This window comes from Drosophila guanche, unplaced genomic scaffold, assembly GCF_900245975.1.
Source record: "Drosophila guanche unplaced genomic scaffold, DGUA_6, whole genome shotgun sequence".
Taxonomy (NCBI): domain Eukaryota; kingdom Metazoa; phylum Arthropoda; class Insecta; order Diptera; family Drosophilidae; genus Drosophila; species Drosophila guanche.
This window is the reverse complement of record NW_022995751.1, coordinates 1,881,201-1,895,317: the sequence shown is the minus strand read 5'-3', so window position 1 is coordinate 1,895,317 and position 14,117 is coordinate 1,881,201. Positions and strand designations below refer to the sequence as shown.

The window sequence follows — 14,117 nt, the reverse complement described above, 5'->3', positions numbered from 1 at the left end:
AGTCTTCATCTAATCATAAATTTCACAATTCTCCCCACTTAAGTTCTACGAAATCTAGTTGGCTTTTTGATCTATCTCTGTCGCGTTTTGGGTAAACTTTTCCGATTAGCCATAAAAATCAATAGAAAATGCTATGGAAATTTTCGGCTGCGAACGGACGGACCCACGGACGGCCCCGTCGATGTTTGCTTTTGTTTCTATGTCAGTGTCGAGCCGCAGAGTCGGTCGTCTGCTCGTCTGCTGTCTGACGTTGGATTGTGGGTTTGGCAGTTGCTTTGGCGAATTGGTTGTTGATTTTACGATTTACGATTTAATTTGACGAATTTCACATTCACATTCACATTCACATTATTATTATTTTGTATTTCGGTGCAATTGTTTTGTGCGTCGTCGCATTTATGATCTATCAGTGTGGTTTATGGTCTCGTTATGGCCGCGGGCAAGGCAACGCAACGGATTTCACAACCCCCCAAACATGGCCATGTCTATGGCTGTTCGGATTGTCAGACCAATTAATAATCGGCTGAAGTTATAAGCGTAGTTGGAGCTGTGGATGGATCTTCTCCAGATCAGGGCGTAGGAGGAGGCCTTAGCTTTCTCTCCTTTTTGCGCCCACAGATGTGCGCTTTAATTAATTATTGAGTAAAATTAATTTCATTTCAATTGTGCAGTCGCATCATTAGCAACAGTACAGCAATTCCCCTCCTCCCCCCCACCGCGTAGAAGCGGCAAACCTGCTGAGTAAGCACTGATATCGTTTATAGGTTGCCCCCATCCTCCAGCCAACATCACAGACTCATCTGAAGTGCCATATCGTTTTTATGAGTGGGCTTGAAAGGTGATTAACGCGATCATAGAAACGTTGTTCGAGAGTGGAGTGAGTGCCGGCTGCAAGCTGTAACTGGGGGCTCATCTTTCCCCCAACAACACCTCAAGTGGGGGACAAGGAATGAGAATGGGAATGGGAATGGGAATAGATCGTTAGATCTCCCTAGATCATGACTCTTTCTTTCTATCTTTCTCCATTTGCGCACGCGCTAAATGTCAAAAAGAAACGAAACCTATGAACGGAGCTCGGAGCTCGGAGCTCTGAGCCGCCTGCTGTTTGCTTCTCCAATGTCTGTCTCTGACTTGGTGGCACGCCCTCTGCGGCCCGCCAGGCCGCCCACTTTGAACATGTCGAATCATTCATTCAACGCACAAAATGTGGGCTTTCGGCAGGGTCTTCGCTGAGGTGTTGAAAAACGGTGCACTGCAGAGCTCTGCCGCCTCCCCTCCGTTGCAGGAGGCATTTTGTGTGCATTTGTAATTGTTCAACTGCCTCACTGCAGCGGTGCTCTGTGGCAGCTCTCTGTAGCTGTCATTATTTTCTGTAACATTTAGCAAAATCATTAATAATTGTTGTTGTTTTTGCTGTTGCTCTTGCTGTTGTTTCAGTGCGACACAGATACGCACTTTAAGAAAATTGTCAGACGACAGACGACAGCCGTGATCTGGTGTTAACTTGATTAGCATTCGCATAAATTTCGCTGCAATGCGGCATCTCGGCATTTACATAGAATGCGCATTGCAGAACGAATTGGAATTGGCCTCAAAGCAGAGAGAGAGAGAGAGAGAGAGAGCAGAACAGAACCCTAGAGAACACTATCGCTGGCCGACTGGATTAGAAGCAATCGGTGTGGCCCTGACTGCTCCAATTCCCCCTAGACTGGAGACACTTCACTTGACTTATTATGCAAACAAATAATTTCGTTTAAACTGGAAAGATAAGAGAACAGAAACCGAAAGGAACGAAATTATGAAAATATTTCCTAGGAATTGTGCAGACAAAACAAATTGCCGCGTAATCTTGTGGATTGCTTTGGATAGTTGACAATAAATTGGATTCATTTCCCAGAGTCAGAGGACACAAAACACACAGCCACGAGAGAGTCGCTTTATCGACAAGTGCCGCCAAGTGGAATCAATCAAGCGGAGCAGAGCAGAGAGCGAGCATTCATTTCCTTGGAGAGTTTCGGTCATGTTTGTTGTCAAGAGCGAGAGATCTCGAAGCGTGACAATATTTTGGCCACAAATTCAAACGAAACGATCTCGAGGGGCCAGCACAGGAGAGGGGCCAAGGGTCTTCAGCATGTAATTAATCATGTTGACTCGAACGATAAGTTCTGATCTGCTCGAGGGGTGGAGAGATGAGAGATCCTCGGATTCGCTCCTCCGAGAGTACAACAGGTAGTTCAATGAGAGGTTCACTGCCTTCGTTGTGTGCGGTGTGCGGTGCACTCGGTGGAGGGAGGAAGAGTCAGTAGCCTCAATAAATCTACAAGATATCGGGTACGAGTATCGCTTGCGGGGAAATCAATAATCCACAAAGGGGTCTTGCGACCCTCGCAGGACCCTCCAAAATGTGAATATTTACGATGTATCCGAAAGATCACGACATAAAAGCGCCAAAATTGATACATTATAAGTGGGCATTGGGGGAAATTATGGAAAAGATTAAGGCTAAAAGATACAACCAAGTGATGGATTAGTTGCGTTGCGTGTAGTGGTAAGATCTTCAGGTGGTTTGGAGGGGAAGATACGAGTACGAGTACGAGTGAGTGTCTATAGGCCCCTCTTCATTCTAGGCCAAAATCACCATAAATCGTTTAACATTTGTCAATGGAAGAAGGCAGGGGAGTCAAGTAAAGACTGCAGACTTGGAAGTGTATCTTCTGGTTGAACGTAAGACAAGCAGCCAGCCAGCTTGTACGGGAGCAAACAAAAGCGTCTGTAAACCAACAAAGAGAAACCCTAACGGTGGGTGGACGGCGGTTGGGGGGGCAAACAGTGCAACAATGTCAGGCAAAGATTCAAATGTAACTGGGGGTATCTGTAGCTGTAGCTGTAGCTGTATGGCTGTATGGCTGTGTATCTGTAGAGACGTCTGCTTTGGCATTAATGGCAAATTTGCACGGAGTAAATACTCGTACGGGTAGCAGAACAGACGGACGGACGGATAGACAGCGGCAGTCAATTATCAATAGACTGGAATGTGTGTGTGAGTGTGTGTGTAGTTGTAACTGTACCAACACACCCATACAAATGGTAACATAGATACATTTGTCGCTAGCTGCCGCTGGTTGATGTTTTTTTGTTGCTACTTCACCTGCGTGCAGCTCTCGCTCGCTCTCTCGCTCAGCATACTTCCCTCTTGCTCTGTCTGTGTGCGCGCTCTCGCTCTATCTTGGCTGCGGATTGGCTGGCCTCGGCGTCTGCGCTGCTTTCGGAGAGGCCACACCTCTATTTTATCTGTTCTCCCTCCCCCTCCACCCACCGCATGCACCTCTCATGTTTGCAGCCCCAGACAAAGCGACGTTTGCGTGCAGGTCCCCACGTCCGTCTTCCCTGTACCATTTCATTCCACGGACTACCATTCCCCCTCTCCCCTTTTGGACCCAACATAAGCTTTCGACCTTAATGGCTTCAAAGGGGGTTGGTTGGGGAGGGAAATGGCTTTTGGGGGATGACTCTCCACCACCTGGAGAACAAAATGAAAATGGCTTTTATGTGTGGCGTGCGTTGGGGCAATTTTATGGCCAACATTGGGCAGAACATTCAGGGAAACCTTCATTCCTTGGAGGGCTAAAACTGCTTTCCACCTGGCAACTAGACTTGGGGCTAGGAATATGCAGATCCAGATATGTTTTAATTGTTCTCCTATTGATTTTAGCCCAAAGACAAGCCATAAACTGTGCAAATTTATGCTTTAATTTTGTTTAATTATTTTTTATTTCGTGGTAACAGCTTGGGGTCTGCTTGATGTTTGCGTGAAGTTGGAAAATGGGAGCTAAACTTCACTTCAAATGTGTCAAAATCAATGGTCTCTGAGGCTCTTCACTCTTGGCCGAATTTGATTAGTATTAAGGGAATTTCCAGGAGTTTTATATATGCTTTTTCCTTAACTTACTAAAACTCCCTGTGACATCCACTCCTACCGCTAGAGTTTGAATCTAAAATGGCGAATCCCAGCAGCTCGTTCAATTAAAATCCATAGCAAACTCTTCTACTCTTATACCTCCAATAAGATCAGCTGCTTGCACACCTGAGAGAGCGGCCCTGTATAAGAGCGAAAACGAGTTGCCGATCACCTGAGAGCGGCGGCAAAGAGAGAGAGAGCGCGAGAGAGCGTAAGCTGCTCTCACCCACATGTGGACTGTGCGGCTTGTGGCTGTGGCGGGCTCTGGGGAGCACACCTGGTAGCTTACCGGCGCTCCGGCCAAGGTGTGCAGAGAGACAGCAACAGAGAGTGAGAGAGAGATGGCAGGGGAGGGTTGGTGGGTTAGCCAAGCAGAGCGAGCGCTATAGCGCGACTGGCGGCGAGGTTCTTCTGCGCGAAACCCTCGCTCGTCCAATCAGTACGAACTCGGTTCCCGCCAGCGAAGTGACGACTTCCCCAAGACGACAGCGACAGCACGCGAGAAAACCTCTCTTACTGTCCCCACCAACTCACGACTGCCGTTAGTCAGAGACAGAGTCAAACAGTCAGAGTCGCGTTCTCTTGACCAGAAAGTGCTGCTGCCAGCCGATGTACTATAGTAGAAAGAAAATAGTTTATAGCCAATAAGTTGCAGCGGCATATGACAAAAGATACAAGATACAAATAATCATCCATCCATCCATACGCAGTGGAGAACGCGCGCTTCGCATCGCCAACTGAAACGAATGCGGAAGTGGAGAGCCGGCGGCTTTTTATCACCTTTTTGCATTACGCGTGCATTCCGCTCCGTTGCGAAGGATCCCATAAAAAGCCCCGTAAAACAAAAGCAAAATCAAAAGCTAAATGATACTTAATGTTCCCTCAACAAAAAAGAGTTGTGCAAACAAAAGTGCCCGCCGCCCGCCGCCCCCAGCCCCCCAGAGCTCCCAGAGGAGGAAGAAAGTGATCGAGTGTGCCTTCATTTGCATATCCTTGCAAATTATTTAAATTAAAATATTATTAAAACGTGCAGCAATGCCTGCTGTTGTTCCGTTGTTACCCCCGAGTGCCATTCAATAATATTCAATAATTCGGAAACAAATTCCCGAAACCGAAAGCCGCAAGCCAGCAGCCAGCAACCAGCAACCAGCAATCCGCAAACGCCTGCAAATTTGATTAATCATTGTGCCTTGAACTGGTCGTCGTCGTGACTCGTGAGACAGGGAAACGCCGCTGCCTTAATTATCCGCAAATAAAACAAAATTCAACAAATTATTCAGTTAAATTTAAGTACGAGCCGCAGACCTGTGTGTGTGTTTGTGTTTGTGTGTGTGTGGTGCAGTCCTCCTCTCAAACCTTTCCTCGAACGGAGCCCCTGGATGCAAATAAACTCCGCTTAAATGCATACGGATATCATAATCGGTGACCAATTTGCGGCCAACAACAACTACTGGGTGATGCAGGTGAGTTCCCAGTGGGAGTACTATGAGTATAAATGGGTCAAGTTTCAAAATAAATACAACAGGAACACTAAGAATCAAAAACTAGTGGCATATGTTTAAAGAACTCTCAGAGAACTTCCGTTGCATGCAGGAAATAGATGCTGTAGGAAGATTCCTTCCCCGTCAATCAGCAATTCCTTTTAGCACTTGTTCCTGCCTTCCCCCAAAAAGCATCTCGTAAAAACAATTACTACCCATAATTATCAGCAAAATACGTTAATTAAATACATTTTATGGCAAATTAATTTTACCCAAAATTGACAAATACAAGGCCCCCAACAAAACAACAACAAAAACAAACACCTTTACGAGTTACTTTGAGTAACTTCCGCTTATCAAAATGCAAATCTTTCCCTGGGCCAGATTTTTGTGTAGATTTTTGTGCCTGATTTGTGCCTCCAGCCAAAGCCAGTCTCCGGGTGGCAGATATTACGAGTATAAATAAAAACAGCACGCGGCAATCGCAAGTTACAATATAAATTGAAAACAAATTAACTTTATTATCGAGCGGATGGATTGGTACTTGTATCCAGTACCGGTACAGGAGGCGGAGGCCGCTGTCAGACCGCACTTGAGTCCGTCTCGCCGAGTATTTTCACACGGATTAGCACCTTCTCAGGTGTCCCTCTGGTTCTTCGTTCTCCCTAGTCCCCGTTTCCCTGTCATCCGAGTTTATTTGTGTATTTGTCAACGCGGCAATCGATTTGTAAATCTTTTTATCACCTGCAGGGCACATTCGATGCACTCCGACGCTCTTTAAGCCGTTCTTAAACAGCGCGTCGGTTCGATCGTTTGAACTGGTCCCAGAGAAGAGACGCAGAGAAGAGCCTCCGCTGAGGGGCGTCGAACGTTTGGCCGCACTTTTCACGCGTTCCGCGAGGAAATCGAAGCGATCTTCTGACTGTCTCTTATTGCTCTCCCTCCTCTCTTTTCTTTCGGGGCAAATGTTTGCCAGCCTGTTCCTGCTCGTCTCTGTGTGTGTCGAGTTTGTTTCATTGTTTGACTCGCGCTCACTTGCGAAGCTCCTCGTCAATATTTGCCCACAACACTTTGCCAATGTGCCAAGTGCTATATGGGCCGCCTGCCGTCGGATGAGGTGCCTTCTTCATCCCCTCGTAGGACCCATGACTGCAGCCTGTGTGGCATCAATGGGGAGTGGTGGGGTGTCTATAAATATGTTGTTCTGCGTATGAGTAATGCGCCTTTCCATGGAATATTTTCCTTCCTATTAATAAGTGGGTAAATGTCAACGCAACAGATGTTTCAGTTCAATGGAGAAGACCTTGACTGGGAGGAAGTTTATCATGACAGAGCGATCGATCAAGAGGACAAAGGAAACAACTTTTAGAGGAGGCTCTCCTGGAAGGAATCGAAAGGAGAGAGTATTCATTTTCCTTATTCTCTAGCCAATTCTTTCCTTTTACTCTTGCAAGCATTGTCCCCCCTTTTCTTTTATCTACTTGTTACCCCGAGAAGACTTCCAGTCTTACACCTCTTCATTGATAAGTTCTCTGTCAGAACTATTGCCTTACTCAACAAACGCCCCAACCGAACTTAAGTGCTTCCTTCCTCTGGGGAGATAAGAGAAGAGCACTCTCCGAAAAAGAACCCACTACATTGGCACTTCTCAGGAAACACAGTGTCGTAAAAAAGAGACTCCGCTCACTCACCTCTCTATCCCTTTCCTTACTTCTTGTTCGACAAGTGTTGTGCGTCTGTCCGCTCGTCTGTTGGTCGTTGTTTTCCATGGTGTTATGGCAGGTGACGTTGGTTGTTCCGCCTGTTCCATCCAACACTCACTCAATAGCTGCACTAATTAGGCATGTGTTGTCAAATATTTACAGACAGTCGCAAAAGTACAAAGCGCTGTTGTCTGTCCGTCTCTCTGTCTGTCTGCATGGCAGAGTGAAAGATTGAAGTCGAGAGCAGAGTGCAGAGTGTAGCGGGTGTGCAGTGGTGTAGCGGGCGGGTGCTTCTTCCGTTTTGTCCACTGATTTACCACACACATACGGAACGGATCGTCGTAGATATGACACGGTAATTCCCACGATTCACACACCGATTATGACGAAAAAACTTTCATCTTTTATGGCATTTAGCGAACGAGAATTAGTTTACGATCCATTTACAAGGAATTAGCAAAGCAATGAGTGGGGTGGGTACTAGCTATACACACATATAGGTACACATATGCCTTAGATATCGGGGTGAATAATGAAGCTAATCAAGCACGTAGTCATTCCACTCCAACTGTGGGGTTGGACCAACAGTGCACTGATTAATGGCCCTGAGACCATTGTGCTTCAATCGTAAATAATTAAGTATAGATAAAAATCAGATAACTCATAAGTTTTTGCCAAGAATAAGCGGGGGGAGTGCGGGGAGCTCCACTGTCAGCACGGGGCAAAGATTTATGCAAATTACTGTACTAAACGAAACCTGCAGTCAAAAGAGTGATTTGTCAATAAAAATATACGAAAATACACACACAAAAATCTATAAAATATTTATAAATATATTCGTAGGGTTATTCCGTATCTAAATCAATAGAGAAAATACATTTTACACTCGTATTTGCATTCACGAATCCACCGCACAAAGGCGGCGGCCGCCTTCAAAGTGGCAATCGGTGCTGAAAATTTAACAAGAATCGGGGCAGCCCCCCGCCCCGATAGGCGGTACGTTCAGTATCTGGCAGATACAATTGTCTGTCTGTTCATCGGGTGGCCAATAAAAAAAACTGTATGGCAAATTAGATATAGAAAAGGCTAAATAATGGCTACGATAAGATAATTACGTGAAATGTTCATGTCAATAGTTGACTTTCCATTTCGAAAAAAATGAGTTCAAGATTGAAGCACAGGCCCCTCCACAGGCACAGACACTGCTTCATGCCTTACTCATGCCACTAGACACGAGACACCAAAATGCCAATTACACAGGGCCCACAGACAATAGTTGGAGCCACAACAGTTAGATAATAACTGGAGTAAGCCATGAAAACACTTTTGCCAAAATCTCATTAAGACCCGGCGCAGAGCACAGTGGGAGATCGCCGTCAGTTCATCCATCTATCTATCGATCGATTCCTATGCAAATCCCTTGTTCAATTTTCTGTTTCCTCAATCACAATGCCACAAAGATTTTATTTGCAAGTCGTTTGCCATATTTCTTTTTTGGTTTTTGGCCTGGCTGGCTGGATGGCTTTTGGCTTTTGCCAATTCATGCAAATGAAAACGAAAACGAAAACTGGCACACACACACACAGACAAAGAATGCGCCAAAAATGGCACAAAATATCATTTATTTCTGGCAAAGATTTTGATTGATACGCCGCTCCAGTCTGGAGGTCAACTTTGGTCCAAGGAAAATCAATCATCCACAATTCATTGAGTGCACAATCGGACAAAGAGATGGCGGGAGAGAACCTTAGGGATAGATACAGAGAAGAGTGGATTGCTTAGAAGAGAAACTAAAAGTTATAGATATCTGGATTTGGATCTGGTTATGCGACTTGCTGGTCGGTCATACGATCCACTGCCTGAAGCCTCCATCAATCTTGGAGTGATTTTCGATTGAAAATTCCTCTTCCTCTCTGTCTGTCTCGCTAACAACCCCATTTTTTATGGCACGTGAGCTTTTATTGCCGCCTTTGGGTACCCTTTTCTCCACTTAATCCCAACATTTCTTCGAGTCGGACAAATTTTTGATAGATTGCCTCCAGAGTTCGAGCCGAGTGCCGAAGAAACGTTTCAAATTCGGCGAATTATTGCGGAAACTAGTTTGCTGAAATAAAAACCATACTTTTCAAACAACAACTCGAATCGAATCGAATCGAATCGAATGTCTCTGAAGTGGAGGTGCTAAAACACAGAGCATTGTGTGCCTGTGTGCCCCTCGGTGTCCCCGCTGGAAGGCAACATTGAAGCGCAATTCGTTTCAAGTTTGATTGGATCAAAAGCTCAGCAGCTGACAGAGAGACACGTTTTCAGTTGCCACAAACGTGGATGGGGGCATGGGTGGGGGAACTTGGCAACGAAATAAAATATATTTAAAGCTTCCCCCGAGAGAGCTCATTTGATGCCGCATTAAGATCAATTATTTGATTATGAAACCAAATCTGCGTAAAATCTTCAAATAGTTGAACGGCTTAGGTGACCCAGGCCGATGTCAAATGCTCTTCAAGTGTGCTGTAAATCTCAATAAAAACTAAAATTTATTTCTGCCGACAGCGCGTCAAGGCGCAACATCTCATCGCACCGAAAAACCCATCATCGGGTGCCCGAAGCCTGAAGGTGAGAAATGTGGCAAAACAACAATGGGGCAAACACATTTGATCGGGGACCGCTGATAGAGTCATCACATCACCCGGCCAGACGCCAGGCCAGCCGCCTCCCATCTCGATCAGGTCAGAGATCTGTGCTGTCCCTTGGGCGGCTATGGGCTCTGGGCTCTGGGCTCGTAAAACCCAAAAACAAAAGTTCAGTCAGATAAATAACAGACATCCCAGAGATACGCTCAAATTGCAAATTCAAATTGAAATCGAAATTCCCTAAGCTAATGGCGGGCCAATTTTCGATGGAGTGTGGATGTATTGTAAAACCATTTCGTAAGCTTAACGTTCGATGGAACTCGACAAAAAGAAGGCACACACACAACAAAAAGATCAAATCAGCCAAAGAGCATGCGCGGAAGATTATTCCAATTTACATTATTTGCTTACTTAACTCTTAGCACCTAAAGATTGAAGATTTCTATTATTACTCCCGTACCATGCCCCACTCGATCGCCGATCGGCGATCGGCGATCAGCGATCTATCATCGATCATCACTGATCGTTGATCCGACGCTCACTTGCGCTAATTGCCAGAGTACGCAGCAGTACACGCACGAATCTGTGGAAAGAATGGGCAGAAGATCGTAGCGCCAGAGATCTGTTTTGTTGTGTTGTGTTGTGTTGGGCAAATGACCCACTAATAGAGCCTGTCAATAAGAGTAACGTATCGTATGGCAGCGAAGAAGGGAGTCCGTGGTCACTGAATGATCTTGTGCCTGGCCATTGAACCGCTGTTGGTAACCCCTAGGCAGGTTTTTGCTTTTCCCTGGGGTGTAAACATTTACACACATTTCCTGCTGCTGTTGCACACAAAACAACAATTAATTGCCCGCAAATCCTGTATTATTCAACAGTTTTCATTTCATTTCAAATTTTTATTGATTCCAACATGTTGCGCATGCCTCGCTCCCGTCCTCTTGTTTCGTGGCGATCGTCAGGCATCAGTGATTCGCAGCTCTGATCGGAAATTGGTTTTATGTGCCCAATGTTCTTCCCAGTTGCAAAGCTTCAAAAATGCCCTCAGGTCGCCCTCGACTCGAGCACTTCCTGTGCCCTCCAAAGTCTGGGCTGTCACCCTCGACCATAACCATTTCATAGCTTCACTGGTCACCCTATGGATAGATATGCATCCCATCCCCATTGATGATTGCTTAGCGTGAAATTGTGAGAATAGAGTTCTGAGGCGACGCGTCATCGACATCAATTAATGTTTTATTATGCATTTTGTTGTTTGCTCAGCGCAAAGGAGCAAAGGATATTCAATATCCCGATGATATGCAATAGCTGTGCGAAGGTTTTTATGCAAATGAGCGGGAAGAGTGCAGTGTGAGGGTGGAAAGTGCAGGATATACCGCGTGTCATATGGGAAATGTAAACAGTAAAGAGAGTGTTAAAGTCAAGGCAGTTTCGATGGTTCTGTAGATGTAATTCCTTTCGTAAATATCTTGCAATATTGTTACCCAATTGCATTTTGTTTCTCCCCACCCAAACCCAATTTCAAATAAATTTCCCATAAAAATCCAATTAATTCCATTTACAAAAAGCTCACATAAAATACTATAACAAATCGCTGGCCATAGAAAATGGCGCTCTAGACGGGAACACGAAATGCCAATAGCAATTGGCAATTGGCAACAATAGCAATATCAATATAATTCAGTTTCGAGTGACTTGTCGTTAGAATAAATAAACTTATATACAATACGGACATACGGGTACGTGTACGGTGCACGAGTACGAGAATAGGTAACAAACAATAAACCGATGTGGAATGGGTAGGAAAATATCCACATTTAAAGTCAGCCAATAAAGAAAATAGACAGACAATCAATAGATAGTCAAACATCAGTCAGAGAGAGAGAGAGAGAGGGAGAGAGAGAGAAAGAGAAAGATAGACGGAGAGATACAATATTATAGTTGAGGGAGAAAAAATACAAAGTAAAAACTGTCGCAAATTGCGGTCATTCGTCATGCGCACATAAGCAGAACGACAGCGGGGGCCGGCAGCAGCAGCAGCGGCAGCAGCAAATGGCGTCGCGGCAATCGATGCTGGTGGATGGAGTGGAGGGGAAATTGAGTACTTAACGGGGGTGCAGAGTGGCAGATAGATAGAGTGAGAGAGAGAGAGGCAGATGTCACTCAGCTTTAGCAGCAACAAAAAAACAAAAGCAAGCAGGCAGTTTTTTGTTTTTGCTATTATCTCCCCACTCTACACACGCATAAATATGAACATATTCTCGTGTGTTTGTGTGCAGGCAGAGGCGTAGGTGGGGATTATGAACAGAAGGGGTTAGCATTGGAGTTTAATAGATTAAAATAAATTCTTAAATACTTCATGGCTACATTTCAATTACCCGGAATTTGCATTAATTATCTTTCAATTATTCTTTTCTTCCCCTCTGTAACCGCACCCCTGTCTAACATACTCTCACAGCTTTTGCTGCCGTATTTCTCACTCTCTCTCCGTCTCTCTCTCGCTGTGAAACTATGAAATGTGTTTTGATTTGCTGCGCTTGCCGCAAAGCTTTTGCTAATGCCTTTGCTTGTTGTTGCTGCTGGCGGCTGCTGGTTGGACGCTTCCAGCGGGTGTCGGGTGCTGTCTGGGGTGGGCATGGATGTTGGTAAGGGGTTGGGAGGGGACTGGGGGCTGTCTCAACATGGCGACGTTTGCTTTTGCTGCTTAATGGTGCTTAACAGCCGTTGAGCGGAGCGTGGAGCGTAGAGCGGATAGCGGCGACTGCGCATGTTCCATAGCTTAACGGGAAGTATGTGTACATAGAGAGCGTCTATCTGTGTGTGTGCTGTATATAGGAAGAAATTTGCGTTGAAACAGTTACGCGAGAATCAAGAATGGAATGGATATTGTCGCCATTTATATTGTGCGGGAAATTCCAAGTAGAATCAGGAATCGCGAAATTTATTTATTGCACTTCCTGGCTAATTGTGCATAAAATATGATGGAGCAGGATTCAATTTGGTTGAAATTGTACCCATTCCAACGTTTCTTTCAATTTCTCTCTTTTCGATAGCTTCCCCAGCCCATTCATTCCCATATCAATTTCATTCAACAATTTGTCGACCCTTGCACTCCCCTCTGGCCAAAAGACAAAACTCCAACTCCAGCGGGGAGTATATTTTCCCACCTTTCCCTCAAAAGTCATTGTTGGGGTCTGTCTCAGACTGAGAAATGAGTATTGGTACGAGGTATTGGGTACGGGGGCCACCGTTGTTATGATACCTATTAACGCTATTATTATGAAAATTTTCAGCATCATTGATTTTTGTTACCGATTTTCTAATTTAACCAAATTATTGTTTATTCCCTCGTCGTCTTTCCCATTGATTTATCTTTCGATGTTTGTCTTTCGTTCGTTTTTTCTTTGTCTATTTTTGGGAGTTTTGTTTCTTTTCTGGACACCCCTCTGGAGCGGGGGAATCGGGTTTTCTGTTAACTGGTTGCGTAAATATCTCTTGGCCTCAATGAAATGCCTTCACTCGACTCCACTCCACTCCTCCCAAACCCAATAGATACCGAGATATGGAGGCTCTTTTTCCTCAATGAAATGCCGAAAATTAGCATAATCTCTAACTCCGATGGCTGTGCCTTTCTCGCATTGGGTTTACACTGTCCAACATGGGTTCTGGGTGCCTCAGCAGGTGTGATGTTTCCATGGAAAGTAAGAGTTTCAGTGTCTGTGCTTCGATGTTGTGCAGTGTGGGGCAGGCAGCGGCACTCGCAGAGGGAAAATAAAAGCGAAACCTGTTCGCATTTTAAACGAAAATCTTGTTGGACATGATGTTGCCCCCTAAAGAGGTGTGCATAAGGTGGGGGCTTAAGGGAGATACACGGTAGAGGGACGAAGAGGGGAGGGTTATTTGTTTGTTGGTGTCAAAGCTGTCACATATTTTATGAAGCTGCAGCGGCAAAAGCAGCAACATGTGGCGGCATGCAGGCGGTTCAAGGGGTCACCGAGCATACAGCTCTCCGAGCTCCGAAAACTTTGTGTGTGCCCCACACGCATTCATCTCGGTGGTGCAGCGGCTGCTGCTGCTGCCCCTTCTGTTGCACATGCATTTTAATTTCCCAGTTGTGGGTAATTGCCTGGCCCGTCCCCTTGGGCCATCATGCCGCATTTGTACCAAGCCATGGCTATGATTTCTGGCCCAGGCGCAGGCACAGTTTCTGCCCGAGTCCGCGTCTGAGTCGTGATTGCAATTGGCAGTTGCCTCCAGAGAGGAGAGGGGAAGGGACAGGGGCAGGGGCAAGCCAGACATATGTTAGCCTTATAATTTATGCCCCTGGTTTTGTGCTGTGAGTTTT

At 45.5% G+C, this 14,117-nt stretch overlaps 2 protein-coding genes across 2 annotated transcripts in view; one reads left to right on the top strand and one right to left on the bottom strand.

Moving 5' to 3' along the window:
• LOC117587201 overlaps nt 1–14,117 on the bottom strand; it is a 102,029-nt gene that overhangs the window by 5,747 nt on the left and 82,165 nt on the right. The gene's annotated exons all lie outside the window — the stretch shown is intronic.
• LOC117587194 (dendritic arbor reduction protein 1) overlaps nt 4,386–14,117 on the top strand; it is a 28,728-nt gene continuing 18,996 nt past the window's right edge. The window contains exon 1 of the mRNA XM_034277738.1: nt 4,386–5,421. Within this exon, the coding sequence (XP_034133629.1) occupies nt 5,359–5,421 (63 nt within the window). The 5' untranslated portion in view covers nt 4,386–5,358. The remainder of the gene's footprint in view (nt 5,422–14,117) is intronic.